At 44.1% G+C, this 16,139-nt stretch overlaps 1 protein-coding gene across 7 annotated transcripts in view; it reads right to left on the bottom strand.

Annotated features, from left to right (window-relative positions):
* The window catches only part of ZZZ3 (zinc finger ZZ-type containing 3), a 109,818-nt gene that overhangs the window by 52,122 nt on the left and 41,557 nt on the right, over positions 1-16,139 (bottom strand). For 6 of the 7 annotated variants that reach the window (XM_036754647.1, XM_036754651.1, XM_036754645.1 and 3 more), the window contains one exon: positions 10,986-12,520. In XM_036754647.1, coding sequence (XP_036610542.1) covers positions 10,986-12,469 — 1,484 coding nt within the window. In that variant the 5' untranslated portion in view covers positions 12,470-12,520. Of the gene's footprint in view, positions 1-2,450; positions 2,532-10,985; positions 12,521-16,139 lie in introns of those variants that run through there. The other variant, XM_036754652.1, reaches the window with a different exon arrangement.

The following is a 16,139-nucleotide window of genomic DNA, read 5'->3' as shown; positions in this document are numbered from 1 at the left end:
CACCCATCTCCTCCCACCTTTGCTCCCAGATTTCGGCCTGAGGTTGGGTCTGTCTCCCCTTTGGACTGTAAGCTCCTGAGAGGCAAGGACTGTCTATAGACTCCTTTTGTATCCCAGTGCCTGGCACACACTGCACTTAATGAATGTTTGATTATTACTAACAGAAGAGATGCAAGGTAGTCTTCAGAAGGTGACAGCAGCTTGGGAGGAAACTGAAAAAACCTCCTGCAGAGGGTGAAGACTTGAGGGAAACTGAGGCTGATGTGAAGAGGCAGCCTGTGGAAAGTCTCCCATGTGTAAAGGAACAGCAAGGAGGAAAAGGGCTGTATCACAGAGTGCATGGAGGGACAGGAAGGAGTTAGGTAGAGAAGGGCTCTGCATACTCGAGATGAATTTCTATTCATCCCAGATCCAAGAGTGAGTCTTTGGGGCATTCACAGCTTTGGCTTCGATGCAGAGGATGCAAGAGACTTGAGCCAGGAAGACCAATTAGGGAATTTCCACAACAGTCTAGGTGAGAGGCCAGAAGGATCTGAACTGAGATGGTGGCAATACTGGAGAGGAGGGGGGAGAGTGCTGAGATAGACTAGGAGAAGGGGGGAGGGTGCTGAGATAGAGTAGGAGGAGGGGGGAGGGTGCTGAGATAGACCAGGAGGAGGGGAGGGTACTGAGACAGACCAAGAGGGAGGGGAGGGTACTGAGACACACCAGGAGGGAGGGGAGAGTACTGAGACACACCAGGAGGGAGGGGAGGGTACTGAGATAGACCAGGAGGGAGGGGAGGCTGCTGAGATAGATCAAGAGGAGGGGGAAGGTGCTGAGACAGACCAAAGTGATCTAACTGTTCATGTCCAATTAAAATAACAGGGTGTAGGGACTGAACTTATGTTTTCACCAGCACAGGGAGCCTTCTCTTCAGCCTCAAGTCTTAGAGAGTGCAAAATTATACAGCCAGCATGGGCCAAAGAAGACTCAAACGAACCCGTGTCTTCCTGCCTTCAAGGCCAATTCTCTGTCCACTAGGAAGTGCTGTCTCTCACCCAATTAGAAGAACAATAAAATTCTGTTAGTAACAAAACCCAAGGGTGCTGCTGGAACTAGAAGACGACGGAATGTTTCCATTTCTGCTTCTACACAGAATCATCCTCATCATTACGTGCATAGCTCCTACTACTGAGCCAGGCTCTACAATCAGCACCTCACTTGATCCACACCCCACTTGGAAGGTGCCATTACTCTCCCCCTTTTACAGAGGAAAAACCTGGGGCAAACAAATAAAGTGACTTGCCCAAGGCCATATCTGGACTCAGGTCTTCCTGATTCCAAGCACATAGATTTTATTATCTATGTAATGGAATATTGCCCACCTAAGTCCCCCTTTTGAAACAAGCTAAAATTTTTAATTTTATTGAAACAAGAAGTAAAAATGACCGTTCCTCTGATTTTGACAAAAGTCTGATTCAGAACTGCCTAAGCCCATCAGCGTAACCTTTTCTCTCTTACTAAGCAAAGGTACTGAAAGACACTGCAAACTGTAAGACTGCAAAGAATACGTCTGCATCCTAAGAACTAACTATTCATAGGAGAAAGGCGAGGCAAGACAAAGTGAAGATTAAGTCAAATTTCAACTAAAATAACCACAAAGTGGAAGTCAATCACGGTATTAGAATGAAGTCTTCAAAACAGGAAGCGGATTTGTTATTGCTCAGTCGTTCTCAGACATGTCCCACTCTCCATGCCCCCAGTGGGGTTTTCTTGGCAAAGATTCTGGAGTGGTTTGCCATCTCCTTCTCCTGCTCATTTTACCAAGGAAGAAACTCAGGCAAACAGAGAGAAGTGACTTGTCCAGGGTCCCACAGCCACTATGTGCTTGAGGCCTCATCTGAACTCAGGTCCTCCTGACTCCAGGCCTGGTACTCTATTCACTGTACCACGTAGCTGCCCTTAAGCAGATTTAGTTGTGGCAGAAGGCCATTTGTTTATGAGACTGGACTTGGGAAAAATAAAAACTCCAGAGTAATTGGGGCTCTTTGTGCAGGTGGCCTCCCTGCCTGCAGCATCAAGCTTCCCAATTAACCGAGAAAATAGAAAAGCTTCAAACCCAAAGAAAATAGGTGTGGAAAAGTGCTGTTCCATTCCCCAGACCTTCTCCAACAGGAGCTCCTCTGGCCAAGGCCCTCTCTGACTGAAGTGGAGACTGATCAGCAGAGGGAAGGAGAGAATCTCCACAGCTGGGCTGGGCCAAGTGTGGGGTGGGGGGGGGGGCGGGCGGTGGGTGCATGTGTTCAGAGGAGAGGCAGTAGCAACTCTGCACCTTCTGAGAGAAGTACCCAGGCAAACTTCTCAAAAAGCCCAATACCCCACTGTCTGAGTCCCTCATGCGAGCAACTTTGGGGCAGTTAGGGAGTGAGATGAGCGAGAATGTGTTCCCCCATCCATGATACACTCACTCTGTATGAAGGAACCTCCGCTGAGTCAGGAAGGAGGAGAGGCAGGTGGCCCTTGGCAGCATCCCACAAAGACTAGGCTCACTCTGGGCTGGCCTCACCTGCCAGGCAACGGACTGGGCAGGAAACTTGAGAAAACCTTGAGACCTTGAGAAAACAGGGGAGTAAACTGCAGAGGCTTGGTCTGGACAAAGGGCTGGAATCAATGAATAAGATTTTAGCTTACTGTGGCCGAGGACTGCCTGACCACAGAAAGCAGGGAGGTGTTTATAAACCCAACTGATGACTGACTGGAGAGGCGGGGACACAAAAGAGTCTGGGAACAAAGCGTAGCAACAAGTGACAATGAGGACACCATGGGTGGAGAGCCCAGGAGGTGAAAGTTCAGAAGGGGAGAAAGGGTGGGGGGAGAAGCATGAGGAGCTGGAGAGGCCTACAGGGCATGAAGACCACCAGCCCAAACCAGAAGGGACTGCAAGAAACAAAGGTCTCGCCACATTTCACCACAACACAAAATCTGTGCAGAAAAATGACTCCCATAAACCATGACAATTTAAAATTTGGTCCAAAATACTTTTCACTAAGGCAGGAAAGGACTGAACATTTTAGGGGTATTTCTTACCTTCTCTCCATCCTCTCCTTCCCCAAGGACACATTCTTGGATACCTATTGCCCCATCTGACCATGACCTGGCATAGGCCTCTACACATAGAAGCTCTGCACCTGGAGAGCCTCAACCACCTCCAACTCCCCTGCCAAGGCAGGCTCCACAGAGCCCCCATCATTGCCCAGACTCCAAGTCTGCTGACCTCTCGGTGCCACTCTAGTCCGTTTGTTATTATAGACTGAAGGAAAACCCCTCAGATCTCGAGTCCTTCACCATGAGCCCTACTACATGCAACACTACACTGGAGAAAGCATCCCTAGGATCATTTTTAAATGAGGGCTTTGGGGCACTTTCCCCTCCATTTCACTAAGAGCAAAAGGGATCCTGACATCAGCCAAGTTCCTCTGAATGATTAATGTAAATCTACTTGCTTCACTGAGATACATGCAGTATGCCAGGAGACCAGGGTTCAAAACCCAGCTGAGCTCACCACCTGCTGGCCAACCTGGGAGAAGCCACTTCAAATCTCAGTTTCATCTTCTTCAACATGAAGGGGAAGGGAAAGGGGAAGGTGTCCTATCAAGGTTTCCATGGCCCATGCAGCTACAGGTCCTTCATTTTGCAAGTGGTTTTTGTCAGCTTCTCTGTGAACTGCAGGCCCACTGGATGCCCATCCCTCATTCCTACCTTAGACCCACAGATGAGGGACTGGGGGCCCCTATTCTACACTGGGGGTGCTCCCAACCTGGAAGCCCTCATCCTCCTCCATTTCTACCATCCCCCCAAACCTCAAGGCGACCTTCTAGACCCAGTCACTGCCAAACTTCTTCCAAGAATGGTCTCTGCTACTTCCCCCCTCCAGCCCTTTAGAATCTAGTGTGCCTTCAATGTTCCACAGAACTTGCTTTCGGTGGTATGACCAAGGACTTCAGCTGTAAAACTCAACCAAGGCCCTCCCCTCAGACCACGTGTCAGCTCTGCACTGAAAGCTGGGTTCTATCCTGACCTCTCCCCTAAGCCCAACCAAAGACAAAATGTCTCATTCTCCAACTCTCTTCAACAGAGAGAGCATCCACTCTAATGACTTCAACCACCATTTCTACATAGGTCGCTCTCAAAAATGGATGTCCGGTCCTGCATTTCGAATGCTAGATACATCTTCTATCTGGTGTACCACAAACTCCCTAAGGTTCAACCAAAACCCACCATCTTTGCCAGGGAAAAAACCTTCCTTCCGACTTCCCTATTTCTCTTAAAATGATTATCACTACTATGAGGCCTATGCACCAAAGACATTTTTAAAAAGAGGAAAAAGACCCATCCATACAGCCTTCCATAGTAGCAAGGAACTGGATAAATTATGGTCTGTGACATCATGGAATACTATTACGCATTAAGACATGATGAAAGGCAATTTAAGTGACATTTAGGAAGACTTGTATGAAAACAATGTGCATAATAACAGCACTGTAAAAAACAAACAGCTTTGCAAGGCCTAAGAATTGTCATCAATCCAATGACAAATCATATCGAGACTGATGATGAAGCATGCTTCCCATCTCCTGACGGGCAGGTGAGTCTCAAGATGCAGAATGAGACAACCATTTTTGGACATGGCCGATGCAGGAATTTGTTTTGTCCGACCACTCAGATTTGTTACAAGGGCTTTGTTTTCTTTTATTTTTTTTTCCCCATGGGAAGGAAGTTAGAAAAGAAACGGGGAGGAGTAAGAAAATCAATTTCTATGCATTAAAAAAACTTTAATTTCTTAAGAAAGAAAAAGGCTTTTACAAATTTCTATTGACTTCATCAAAATATTCAGTTAATTTTTTTAAACCAACATTAACTCTGTTAGAAAGTCCTGAAACCTCCAAATCATCTTTAACTTTCTGTTCTCACTCAGTACCCAAAATCAAATGGGGGACAGTAAATTGGAGGGAGAAAAAAACTGCTCGTTAAATGCAAAAATGGAAAAACTCAAAACAAGTGTGGAGGACTATCTAGCCTCCCTCTACGAAATCTGGCTCATCTCCATTTCTACTACAACTGTTGAGTTCATTCTGCTTCTCTCCTCTATCCTACACACTCGACTACCACATTTACATCTTAAAACAAGGGCAATCAGATGTCTTAGAGAGAGCCCAGGCTCCTCAGCTAAAGCACTCAAGCTCCCCCCGCCCAACACAGCCAACAGGGACCATGCGCTTGCTGCTCCTGTAACACCCTTGCCTTCAAGCTGATTCCACCTGGCAGCCTTCCACTCACACACTATCACTTTCTCCTTAGCGCTCTCCATGATATATCCCAAGACCGGATGGGATCTCTCAACTCTAAGGAACCGAGATACATGTTAGAACTACCACTGCCACCACTCCTGGCTTTCATTTCATTTATTTATTTTTTGTTTTCGACATTCATTTTTTATAAGATTTAGAGTTCCAAATTCTTCTCCCCCTCCCCAAGATGGCATTCAATCTGATATAGGCTACACATGTACAGCCATTTTAAACATAATTCCACATTAGTCATGTTGTGAAAGAAGAAACAGACCGAAAGGGAAAAACCAAAAAAAAAAAAAAAGAGAGAGAGAGAGAGAGAGAGGAAATAACATGCTTTGATCTGCATTCAGACTCCACAGATCTTTCTGTGGATGTGGATAGCATTTTCCACCATGAGTCTTCTGAAACTGACTTAGATCATCATGTCACTGAGAAGAGCCAAGTCTATCGAAGTCGTCACTGAACAATGTTGCTGTTCCAGCATACAACACTCTCCTGGTGCTGCTCGCTTCACTCAGCATCCGTTCACCTAAGTCTTTCCAGGTTTTCTGAAGTTTGCCCGCTCATCATTTCTGACAGAACAATAGTATTCCATTATAATCATATACTACAACTTGCTCAGCCATTCTCCAACTGATGGGCAGTCCTTCAATTTCAATTCTTCGAACTGGCCTGCACTTACAAAGGCTTTCCATGTATTATTTTAGGGCTATTAATTCACTTGATCCCATTCTATAGATAGGGAAACTGAGGCACCCAGAAGTTGAATGACTTGCCCAGGGTCACAGAGCTAGTGTCTTCCTGATTCTAAGCCCTGCACCTCCTGTCTCTAAAATCCCTTGCTTTTATGCTCAAAGGGCTATAAAACTGCAGACCCTTTGACCCAGCAATACCACTGCCAGGTCTATATTCCAAAGACATCCAAAAAAGGGGAAAGGACCTATTCATGCAAGAATATCTACAGCAGCTCTTTCTGTGGTGACCAAGAATGGGAAATTGGAGGGAGGTCCATCAATTGGGGAATGGCTGAACAAGCTGTTCTCTATGATTGTGATGGAACATTACTGTGCTCTAAGAAATGACGAGCAGGATGATCTCTGAAAAGCCTGGAAAGACTCACACGAACTGAGGCGTCGTGAGCAGAACCAGGAGAACATCATACACAGTAACAGCAACACCGCGCTATGGCTGGCTTTGTTACGCTTGCCTCTCCTCAGCAATGCAATGATCCGAGACGATCCCAAAGGATTCGTGATGAAGCATACAGACTATCCGCCTCCAGAGAAAGAACTGATACTGACTGAACAGACTGAAGCTGCCTACTTTTCACTTTCTTTCATTTTTATTCTTTTATTTGAGTCTTCTTGCACAAAATGACTAATGTGGAAATGTGTAACCTATAAGGGATTGCTTTCCATCTCAGGGAGGGGTGAGTGGAAGGAGAGAGGACTAGAATGTAGAACTCACAATTTTAAATAAAAATATTTAAAAATTGAAAATAAAACACAATCCCTTGTTCTCCTTATGCTAATGACCATCCTCCTTCTACTGAGAGGGTGCTTGCTGGCTTTGCCATCAGGGGCCTACATTCAAACCCCACTTGTGCCCCTGCCTTTCACCCCCAAGCCTCAGTCTCCTCACCTGTAAAATGGCCTCAGCAGTGCCTTCTAACTCGAGATCTGTGGAACCACCTAGCTTTTCTCCCTCCCTGCTAGACTTGAGGCTCCATGAGAGCAGGGCCACTTTCAAAACAGACTGTGGATTACTGGTGTGCAAGCAAGCACGGTCTGCACAGTGGGAAGGATGATGTCACAGAGAAAACCAAGCAGCAAGACCACCGTGAGATGACTATATTCACTGGTGATCCCCCCACAGCTGCCCAGGGTCACCTAGCTAGACTCCAAGCCTGGCACTCCGGGCACCGTGGCACCCTGCAGCAGCCCCACTGGGTACAGATGAGACCATGGACTTCCTCTTAGTCACACTTGTCTTGGTCATCCCTTTCACTCTCCATGCAGCTGTCCCTCGGAGGGACAGCATGCTCCCATTGTATGGAGGAGTAAAATTGAGGCACGCAGCAGCAAACTGACTTGGCAAGATCCTAAATGTAGGATGAAGGAGAGAGGTGGTAATTGACCATAGCTCAGAGAATCCAGAAGGGGTTCCCAAAAGTGGCAGCACCTAAGCTTGGCCTGGAAAGATCAGCAGGCTTTGGAGAGAAGACAAGCTCAGCAAGTAATGAAAGAACAAGCAAAGGCCCAAGAGAAGGAAAGCCCAGAAAGCCTGGGCACTGTGGCTAGGGCAGAGTGAGTCCGACAGGGATCCGAGGCCTATGAGTGGTCTCTCTCACCAGACAGCCTGGGGAGAAGCGCCCTTTTGGGTTTCATGTGCCCTCTGGCCCAAGGATTCAGAAGAGACACCCGTCTGCTCTTCTACAACACAGTAGGCTGGGGGTTCCTTTGGACTATGACGATTTCTATGGCTACAGGTTTTTCATAACACTGAGTACAGTTCTTTAGTCATATGGTCCCATCCACCAGCAAAACAGTGCCCATATGGTTTTCCCATAAGACTAAGATACCTGGGACAGAAAGAGGCTTTTATTAAAGGCCCTTCAGATTAGTCCAGAGACTAATGGACTAGGCCACATAACCAGGTGCTCGTGGAAGAAACTAGGCCCTAGAAATGCCCAAAGATGGGCATCTCTACTCACATAAATAACACTAAAGAAAAGGGAAGATGCAGAATTATTTTCTCTTACTTCCATCTTGACTCAGTGCTCATTTACAGGGTACCTTTTTAAAAGGAAAGTACTCACCCCTGCCTCTAGAAGTAAAAATCCAGAAAGAATGTCATATGTCAGGATCAGCGCAAAGCAGGGAGCCAATGAAGGAGTGTAGAAGTTGGAAGAAATAACCCTCGAAAGTAGCAGTGCTCTCATATCAGATTGCATGCCAGCTTGAGGAGGGAGGGGGAGAAAATTTAAAACTTATGGAAATTAACGTTGAAAACTGAAAATTAATAAATTAAACATAAAAAAAAGAAAGTAGCAGTGCTCAAAGAATGGCCCCAACCAAGCAGAGACCAACATTCTGACCGATAAAGCTGCTTTCCTATTCGAAAAGGAGACAAGGTGGATGGTGGAATGATGTTCCTCCTGAGAACTCCCAAGAGACTCCTTGTTCTTTCCCTTAACGTGGATCACACCAATAAGAGAAAGGATGACTGACCAAAGCATGAGGGGGCCACATCATTGAAGGGAGGAATCAGAAGAAAAGGCCCGACTGCCACCAGCCCTCAGAGCAGGATCTCCTGAGGCATTTTCAATCAGGCAGATGACCTCTGGCTCTAGGGGATCTGTGGATGGGAAAGCAACACAGGACACTGAACTCTCCAAAGCCTCTCTACAGCTCTGACCTATAAGTCTCTAGTCCATTTCTGGAATGGCCATCAATGTTGCCAAAATGCATGCAGTTACACAAGACCTTAGAGATCTTATCTTATAGAAGAAACCCAACTAGTCCAAGGTCATCCCCAGAGCTAATATTAACGAGGGGCCTCTAAGTCAAGTCTCCATGACACCGCTCTTCAGTTGGGGGTTTTCTGTGGCAATTCCCAATCAGATACCATGTAAAAAAAGAAATGTAAAAAAGTAACTTCCAAATGGTCTACCTATCAGGGATCAGTAACTTCTTCTTCACTGTAATCATACTCCAAAAAATGCCCCATGATGTGATGCGCATCACAGGAAGAAAAAAGCCAAAAAACATATTAACATTTTCCCCAAAACCTGATGGCTTCAGTCCATTAATTTTCACTAAACCTAGTACATCTTTCCCAAGTCTCCGATATGCATACATTTCTACATTTCCCTTTCAAGAGAGAAAATTCTACTCTGTCCTCTATATAAACATTACCCCAAGTGGTCTTTCTCCTACCCCAGGTAGGCTAGTGTAATTATTAACCAAAATTAAATTAAAGATGCCTTTAAAAAGATAAATGATTCAATGAATTATTAATGTATTAACTAATATCGGAAAAAACTGACCACACAATTATTTAAAAGAAAATATATTTTATGAAGAAAGGATATAAGGAATAGATTCAGCAAAAACTTATTCTCTCCTCCTTTCATCCTCTGGAAATTAGCATAATCCTTTCTTAAGGTCTACCTATGAAATTTGTAAATATCTGACAATGTCCAGCCTAGTCATAATTCTTAATAGAAGATCTTCACATTTTGAAATAACAGCAATAATGCAAAAAAAAAAAAAAAGGCCCTAATTTACCTCTAATTAGCAAAGATTACATTAGAATCATTCTCCATCTCCAACTGGGCCATAAAACCAAACCTACAAACATATCAACAACCTAACAGGTTCATGTTTGCATAAAATTTAAAGAGGAAAAACCACACATATACAAATAACGCTGAAATACCACTAAGATGAGGTTAATAAAAATATCAGCGCTGACATCTCACATAATTGTACTACAAATTTTGGACTTATGTCTGACAAGATGGCTATCAAGTCAGACAAGAATGTATGTTTAATTCGATATATTGATTGTGCCAGCAACCTTCACACTGCAAATATCCTAAGCTCTACTTAGAAGTTCTTTCAGTGAAAAGAATTGAAGTCCACCTAGAAAAGTTCCACGGTAATGCTATAAACGTTAGCTACAGAAGCCACAGTGCGTATAAGCTCTGTCACACTAGAGAGAATTTGCACGTTTTACCTCCTACCAAGGGGACAATGATCTATGACAACTTGTAGCTGCCAGAATTCCTTCCATCCCATAATTACTTCATCTATTTACGCAAAAGCAAAGTCCAGCTCATCTGCACAGACACCTACGATATTTTGCTATAAAGGAAAAATTTTATGGAAAATTGTAAGCTTAAATATGCAGAATTCTTACTTAAAGGATGTTCCAGACAAGGGACAGTCTGATAGGTTCATAAGGCAGGTAAAATTATATAATTACAAAAACTACAAAAACCTTTCAAAATAGTAAACTGTCTTTACAAGGCAGTAAATCTACACACCTACTTATATATGCAGATAGAACTTCACATTAATAAATTAAAACTGTATTTATACAAGAAAATGTCATTAAAAAGACAAAGATTATGCCAAAAACTTTTAAAGTTCTAATTTTAGTTGAGAATTATAAATAAGGAAGTTAAAAAAGGCTGCCAAGAAGGCCAGCTTGATGACAAAGGCCAAAGAGCCTGCTGACCTTTCTAGAGAATGTCAGTCAGGCACAAACAATTCCATAACTTTCAATCATTGGGTACTTTAATTAATGAAGGGAGATTAGCAGTTTTTTAATTGGTTTAAGTATCTTATCTTCATCAGAAAACACATACAAAACCAGTGTTTGAACATTCTTTCCTCCTTCAGAGCCTCATCACGTATCAAAATAAGGTCAGCTACGTGGATTTTCCTTTCAGACTGCATGTTATGGGGATATCGAGATAAAGTTTATTTTTCATGGTAATCAGAGCAGAGAAAGGAGGGAAATCTGGTGTGATCACCGAGATAATGCTCTCCCCTCCTAGGAGGCTCTAATGGAAACCCTACAGCCTAGGTGGATGTGGGGGATGGCAAAGCAAGCAGAATTCACGGTTACCATGGTTACACATACTCTTTGTTGTGTTTCAATGCCACATGATCTGACTCAAAGTAATACACGTCAGGCTCCTCCTCGTCCTCCTCAGGGGCACGCAGGGCGGCACTCTCTTTGGCAGGCGCCACATACCCAGGAGGGAGCCTGGCCTCCGGGGGTGGCGATCCAGGGTCACAGCTCGTCCCCTTTCCAGTCTGAGGAGCATCCTCAGAGTCTGTGGGAGAACCGTTGACATTAACACTAAGAGTGACATTCTTTTCTGCTGGACTAAGATGGTTCTCCTCCATTTGTCCATTTTCTCTACAAGGAGAGTTATTTTTTGTGGGACTACCTTTACTTGGGGCAGCCCTCCGTGGCGAAGTTCTCAATGTGTAGCGGTGCTCTTGGGGTTCAGACAAAGAGGCCATTGGAGCAGAAACACAGTCTGGGGCAGAAACGGGAGCAGGCTCTCCTGAGAGGGGAACCCTGGCATGACTAGCCCCGCCGGCGCTGCTGGTGTTCTCATGACATGACTGCTCGCGGGAGGCGCTATCTCCTACCACATCTACTTCCTCCTCAGAATCCCTTAAAGACCGCTGAATTTCAGGAAAGGGCACTGGAGCTGGCTCAGGAGTCAGCTCATTTGCAGGCTCCTGGCAAAGGCAGGCAGCTCCTATTCTGTGGTCCTCCAACTTGACCTGCACTTGTGAATTTGTGCAAGGCACATTATGGTCTATGATACTCTCTTCTTTCCTACTCTCAAGCGAACAGGAGGAATGGGCATGTGAATCCCCATTTTCAGCTACCGACTGGTCCTGCAGCATACAGGAACCAGGACTGTTCTGTTTGGGGTTCCCGTCAAGCTGACAGTCATCACAGTGGAGAAGAGCAGAGTCACTGTCATCAACCCCATTCAAAGCCTGAAAGCCTGCGATTTCTTCCTCGACAGGAGGGTTCGGGGACACTTCCCCGCTGGTGTTCACCTTTTTAATTTCCCTTTTCTCACAATCATCCAGTAGAAGGCATCGACAAGCGCGTTTAGCCCCTTGGGAATCAGCACCATTGTCCACTGAGGAGCGATGCCGCTCTGGTGAGCCCTCCTTGTCGGCTTTGGTAGGGGACTCTTCCTCCGAGCTGCTCAGGGCCTCAGAACGGAGACTGCGCTTCAGTCGCCTGAAGATGGGGGAAGCCGCTTCCGTGGGTCGCCTCTCACAGTTTTCTGCAGCATGTCTCTCAGCATTATCCTTTTCTGAAGAAGAAAGTCCTCTTTTCCTCGGGCTTACCCACAGCTCTCGAGCACCTGGAGGTCTCAGGTCAGCGGCTCTGGCGCTGTTGGCCCCTTTCTGAGTTTGCACAGACTCTGGTCTCTTCTTTGGTGATCTTGAGCGCACTTGACAATGGGGAGATCCTTCTTCAGGGTGAGCAATACTACGATTCCTTAAAGTTCTACCACAAAAAGTTTCATCCAAGCCGTTTAACCCCACTGTTGATCTTGTGACACGAGTAGATCGAGAAGCAGCCATACTATGGCAAATCCCTACATTACGGTCATCCTGATCCACTCATTGGGAAACCTTCAAAAATGTAAACAAAATAATGAGAAAAAGGTCATAGTTAATATATCCACAAAGATCATACTTAAAGTTATAACTTTTTAACGGAAGTTCAACTAATGTTAAATTATCAGGTTCCATAAAAACCCCTCATCAGTATTTCCAAGGAGATCTACACAGGCACTACACGGACAGTGTCCCCCCAAAAGGAGCTGGGGATTTCTAGTGATCAAATTAGACATGATTCCAGGCTAGTTCTAGCAACATCTTGAACTTATACTATAAATTTTGCTCTTCTATAATTTTTGAAATCAGTTTTCATCTGTCCTCACAACATTCCTGGTAGGGAGGGAGGGAGAGACAGTCTGCTCTTTTCAATTCTCCCTTACAAGTCAAATCCCATTACAACAAACTCCCATGAGGCATCTAAAACAGGGTTCTTTCCAGGGGAATTTTGTTGCAATTAGGGAGTTAGAAATCACATTCCTGGCCTGCGATGGTTAGAAACAAAATTGCAAGTTCAGCCTCTGCAATGGAATAGAGAATTAGTAAGTGAAGAGAAGTCCTCCAAAGACAGTGAAGACAAAATCTCTCAAGCAGTTTGTCATCTGATTTCAAGACGCAATAAAAACATCCACTATCTGGCCCTTTCCTATCTTAATTTCCTGGGTCTCTGGGGTGCCAATGTTGTTCTGATTTGGCCCAGGGTTTGGTTTGGCTCTGCTTCTCCTGGGAGGGGGGCACTGGGACATTTGAGGGAGGCAGCAGCAGAAGCCGATTCCTAGCGGATCTGTCTAGAAGCACTGCCCCATAGGAGCACCTTTCTTCTGTAAGATTTTTATGTGGTGCACTGCAACTTTATAGCCCCATTTCCACTGGAGGATGGAAAGAGGGAAGGACAGAGGCCAAGCTCCCCTTCTACAACCAAGTAACTTTCAATGACTGACCAAAGAAGGACTGTGGCAACACTCCCCCTGGAGCCCAAACCAGCAACTGCAGAAGACCCAAATATCAATCAACATTTATTAAGCACCTACTATGCATCAGGCACTAGGCTAAGTGCTGACACCATGTTGTTCTATGATATATATGGGAACCCTGAGGAGCCCCGAAAAATGTACACACTTTAAACTTTTTGTTGTAAAGTATGGTATGCATTGTTCATTAAAACTTTCTCTGGAGAATGTTAATCACCCATCAAAGCAGTACTGGAAATACAGTCTCAGCACCGTTGCTCCCCTGACAGAAGTGGCAGCATATTTGTTCATTATAGAGAACTCCACTGTTAACAGACTGCAGTCACCATTATCTTGGGCAGGACATGGAAAGAGACAGTAAATAAGGTAAACCTTTCATTGCTGTGGTATTTATTGTAATGGGATCTGACTTGCAATTCCCTTTTGTTTAATGTCTGGACAGGTGATGGCAAAATTATGATCTTTTCCATTCAAAAACCTAGCAGTAAATTTCAACTTCATGAAAAAATAAATTATGGTAAACTGGAAATTTCTTTTCAAAGAAGAGGGAAAGGAGTAAAGGGAGAACAATATTCAAAATAAGATCATTTTCTTCATCAGTCCATGGATGAGACTCTTTGATCTAAAGGTGGTAGATATTAGAAAACATTAAAAGCAAGAAAGAAGGTACAAAGGAAATATAGCACTGAACTTAAGCTTCAATTACAGAAGCTACATCATTAACAAAGGCAAATATTCACAAATAACATGGACAATTCTATACTATTCAGACACTCCTGGCTGTAATTCTGCAAAGTTATACAGAAGTGGCTAGCTAGTCTGCTGGTTACATTTATGCTAATACGTGTCAACCACCCAAATGATCCTGATCTTCGAATTATCGATTTTCAACAAATGGCTGCCTTGCCAACCATCTGAGCTAGAAAGAAATTCTATGCTCACACTGCCTCAGAGATACAGTATTTCAGATGAGAAAAAACGATCACTAGTAGTCCAAATACACAGGCAAGCTTCTCACCCTAATTCTAGATCCCAATTCAGATTACTCTCTGCCACAAATTCTGCTAGACTACGAGGCAAGGTATTTTTATTTCTGAACCAATCCAAATTCAGGAATACATTTAAATATTAGATAAAATAATTTCTATGTACCATATCCCTTTCTGGTCACTATTTACTAATACTGATTTAAAGTCTTGAAAAAATGCAAAAGGCTTTAAACTAAATACAGTCCTCTAAAGGCTAAAAATGTTCCTATTCTCATTAACTAGAATGAACTCTAAGTGTTCTCAAAATGCAGTATCAGACTGTGCTATGCATAAAACAGTATGTTGTTAGTACTTGGAACAGTCAACAAACTCTGTTCTGCTCTAAATTCTCTTGCCTTATCACAAGGCTTCAGTGTGGTCACTGACCTTTCAATCTGGACTTCATTCAGATTTTATACCTCAATCATGTGTTTATTGCTATTAACAAAGAGATTCAATAAAGCTAGGATCTGACAGCTAAGAAAACTTCAAATGAATGTGCTCGTCAGGGCCAGAAGGGGTCTCCACTGAAACGTATATGCCAATCATGTGTAAATTATGTACCAAAGATCTAAAAGTTGTTTTTTAGTTAACAAAATATTTCAACGATCTCCTTCGTGTTAATTCTTCTTTCACTTTCACTCTCTTGACCCTCACCAACAACACATGGATAAGAATGTAAGGTTACATCTACATTCCATGGTGTGAAGGACCAAGTGCAAACATCTCAATCCCCAACACTGAGGGCTGCTGTATTATGACTGGCCAAGTCCCACAGGCTGGGCAGGGGGTTCCCTCATATCCACTAGGTAGAAGAGCTGGAGAAGCTCTTGGAGGGACTGAAGGAATTACAAAGAAACATCAGGTGTTAAGGGACAGGATGGGTCAAGCTCAAACCTGCTTAGCAGGCAATATTTCAGCACAACTTCCAAGAATTAGGAAGAAGCACTGGGGCAGAATGCCGCCCATGCTCTTGCAGGAGGACCAGTATCGATAAGGAACTAGAAATGCTACAGCACCAGGCCAGAGAGGACTGTTACCTGGCAAAGGAACATGGACCAGATTCAGACTGAAGCTCTTTACTGATAAAACTAAGGGAAGCCTATCTGACACCAACAGAGAGAAACGTGCCAAATTTTCACCTTGCTGTAGAACACGTCTCACCAAAGAATTAGCCTGTGAAACTTGGGCCTAGAAAGTGGCTCCCACTTTTTACTTTGAGTTGTTCAATACCTCTCCATAAAGCTATATTCTATTCTTGCCTCTCTCAGATCTAGAAACAGAATACCAAAACTCTCAGGAAGTATTCCTCACTATCTCCATCTGTTTCCAATCCCAATTCTCGCTGTGATTTCCACTCTAGCCCACAAGGTAAATTCCCAAGTGAAATGGAAACATGTTGATTACAGGCTCCCATAACCGGTACCAAGATTATCATCAGATGGAAGCAGGAAGAACGTGGTAAAAATTTGTTGAAATAGAGAACAGTTGCCAAAAATCACAACTGCAAGGCAATTTTTAAAATATCTCTTAGCTAGACAGTGCTCTTGGTGTAATCTTTGAAGCAGGCTATGAAACCTCAAGAGGCAGCTGGTGAAGAAAAGCTAAAAGACAGAACCTGGAGCTGCTTTAACT

The sequence above is a fragment of the Trichosurus vulpecula genome, chromosome 4 (genome assembly GCF_011100635.1).
Source record: "Trichosurus vulpecula isolate mTriVul1 chromosome 4, mTriVul1.pri, whole genome shotgun sequence".
NCBI classification, from domain to species: Eukaryota; Metazoa; Chordata; class Mammalia; order Diprotodontia; family Phalangeridae; genus Trichosurus; species Trichosurus vulpecula.
Note: the sequence above shows the minus strand (reverse complement) of the source record. Positions and strands in the feature narration are given on the sequence as shown.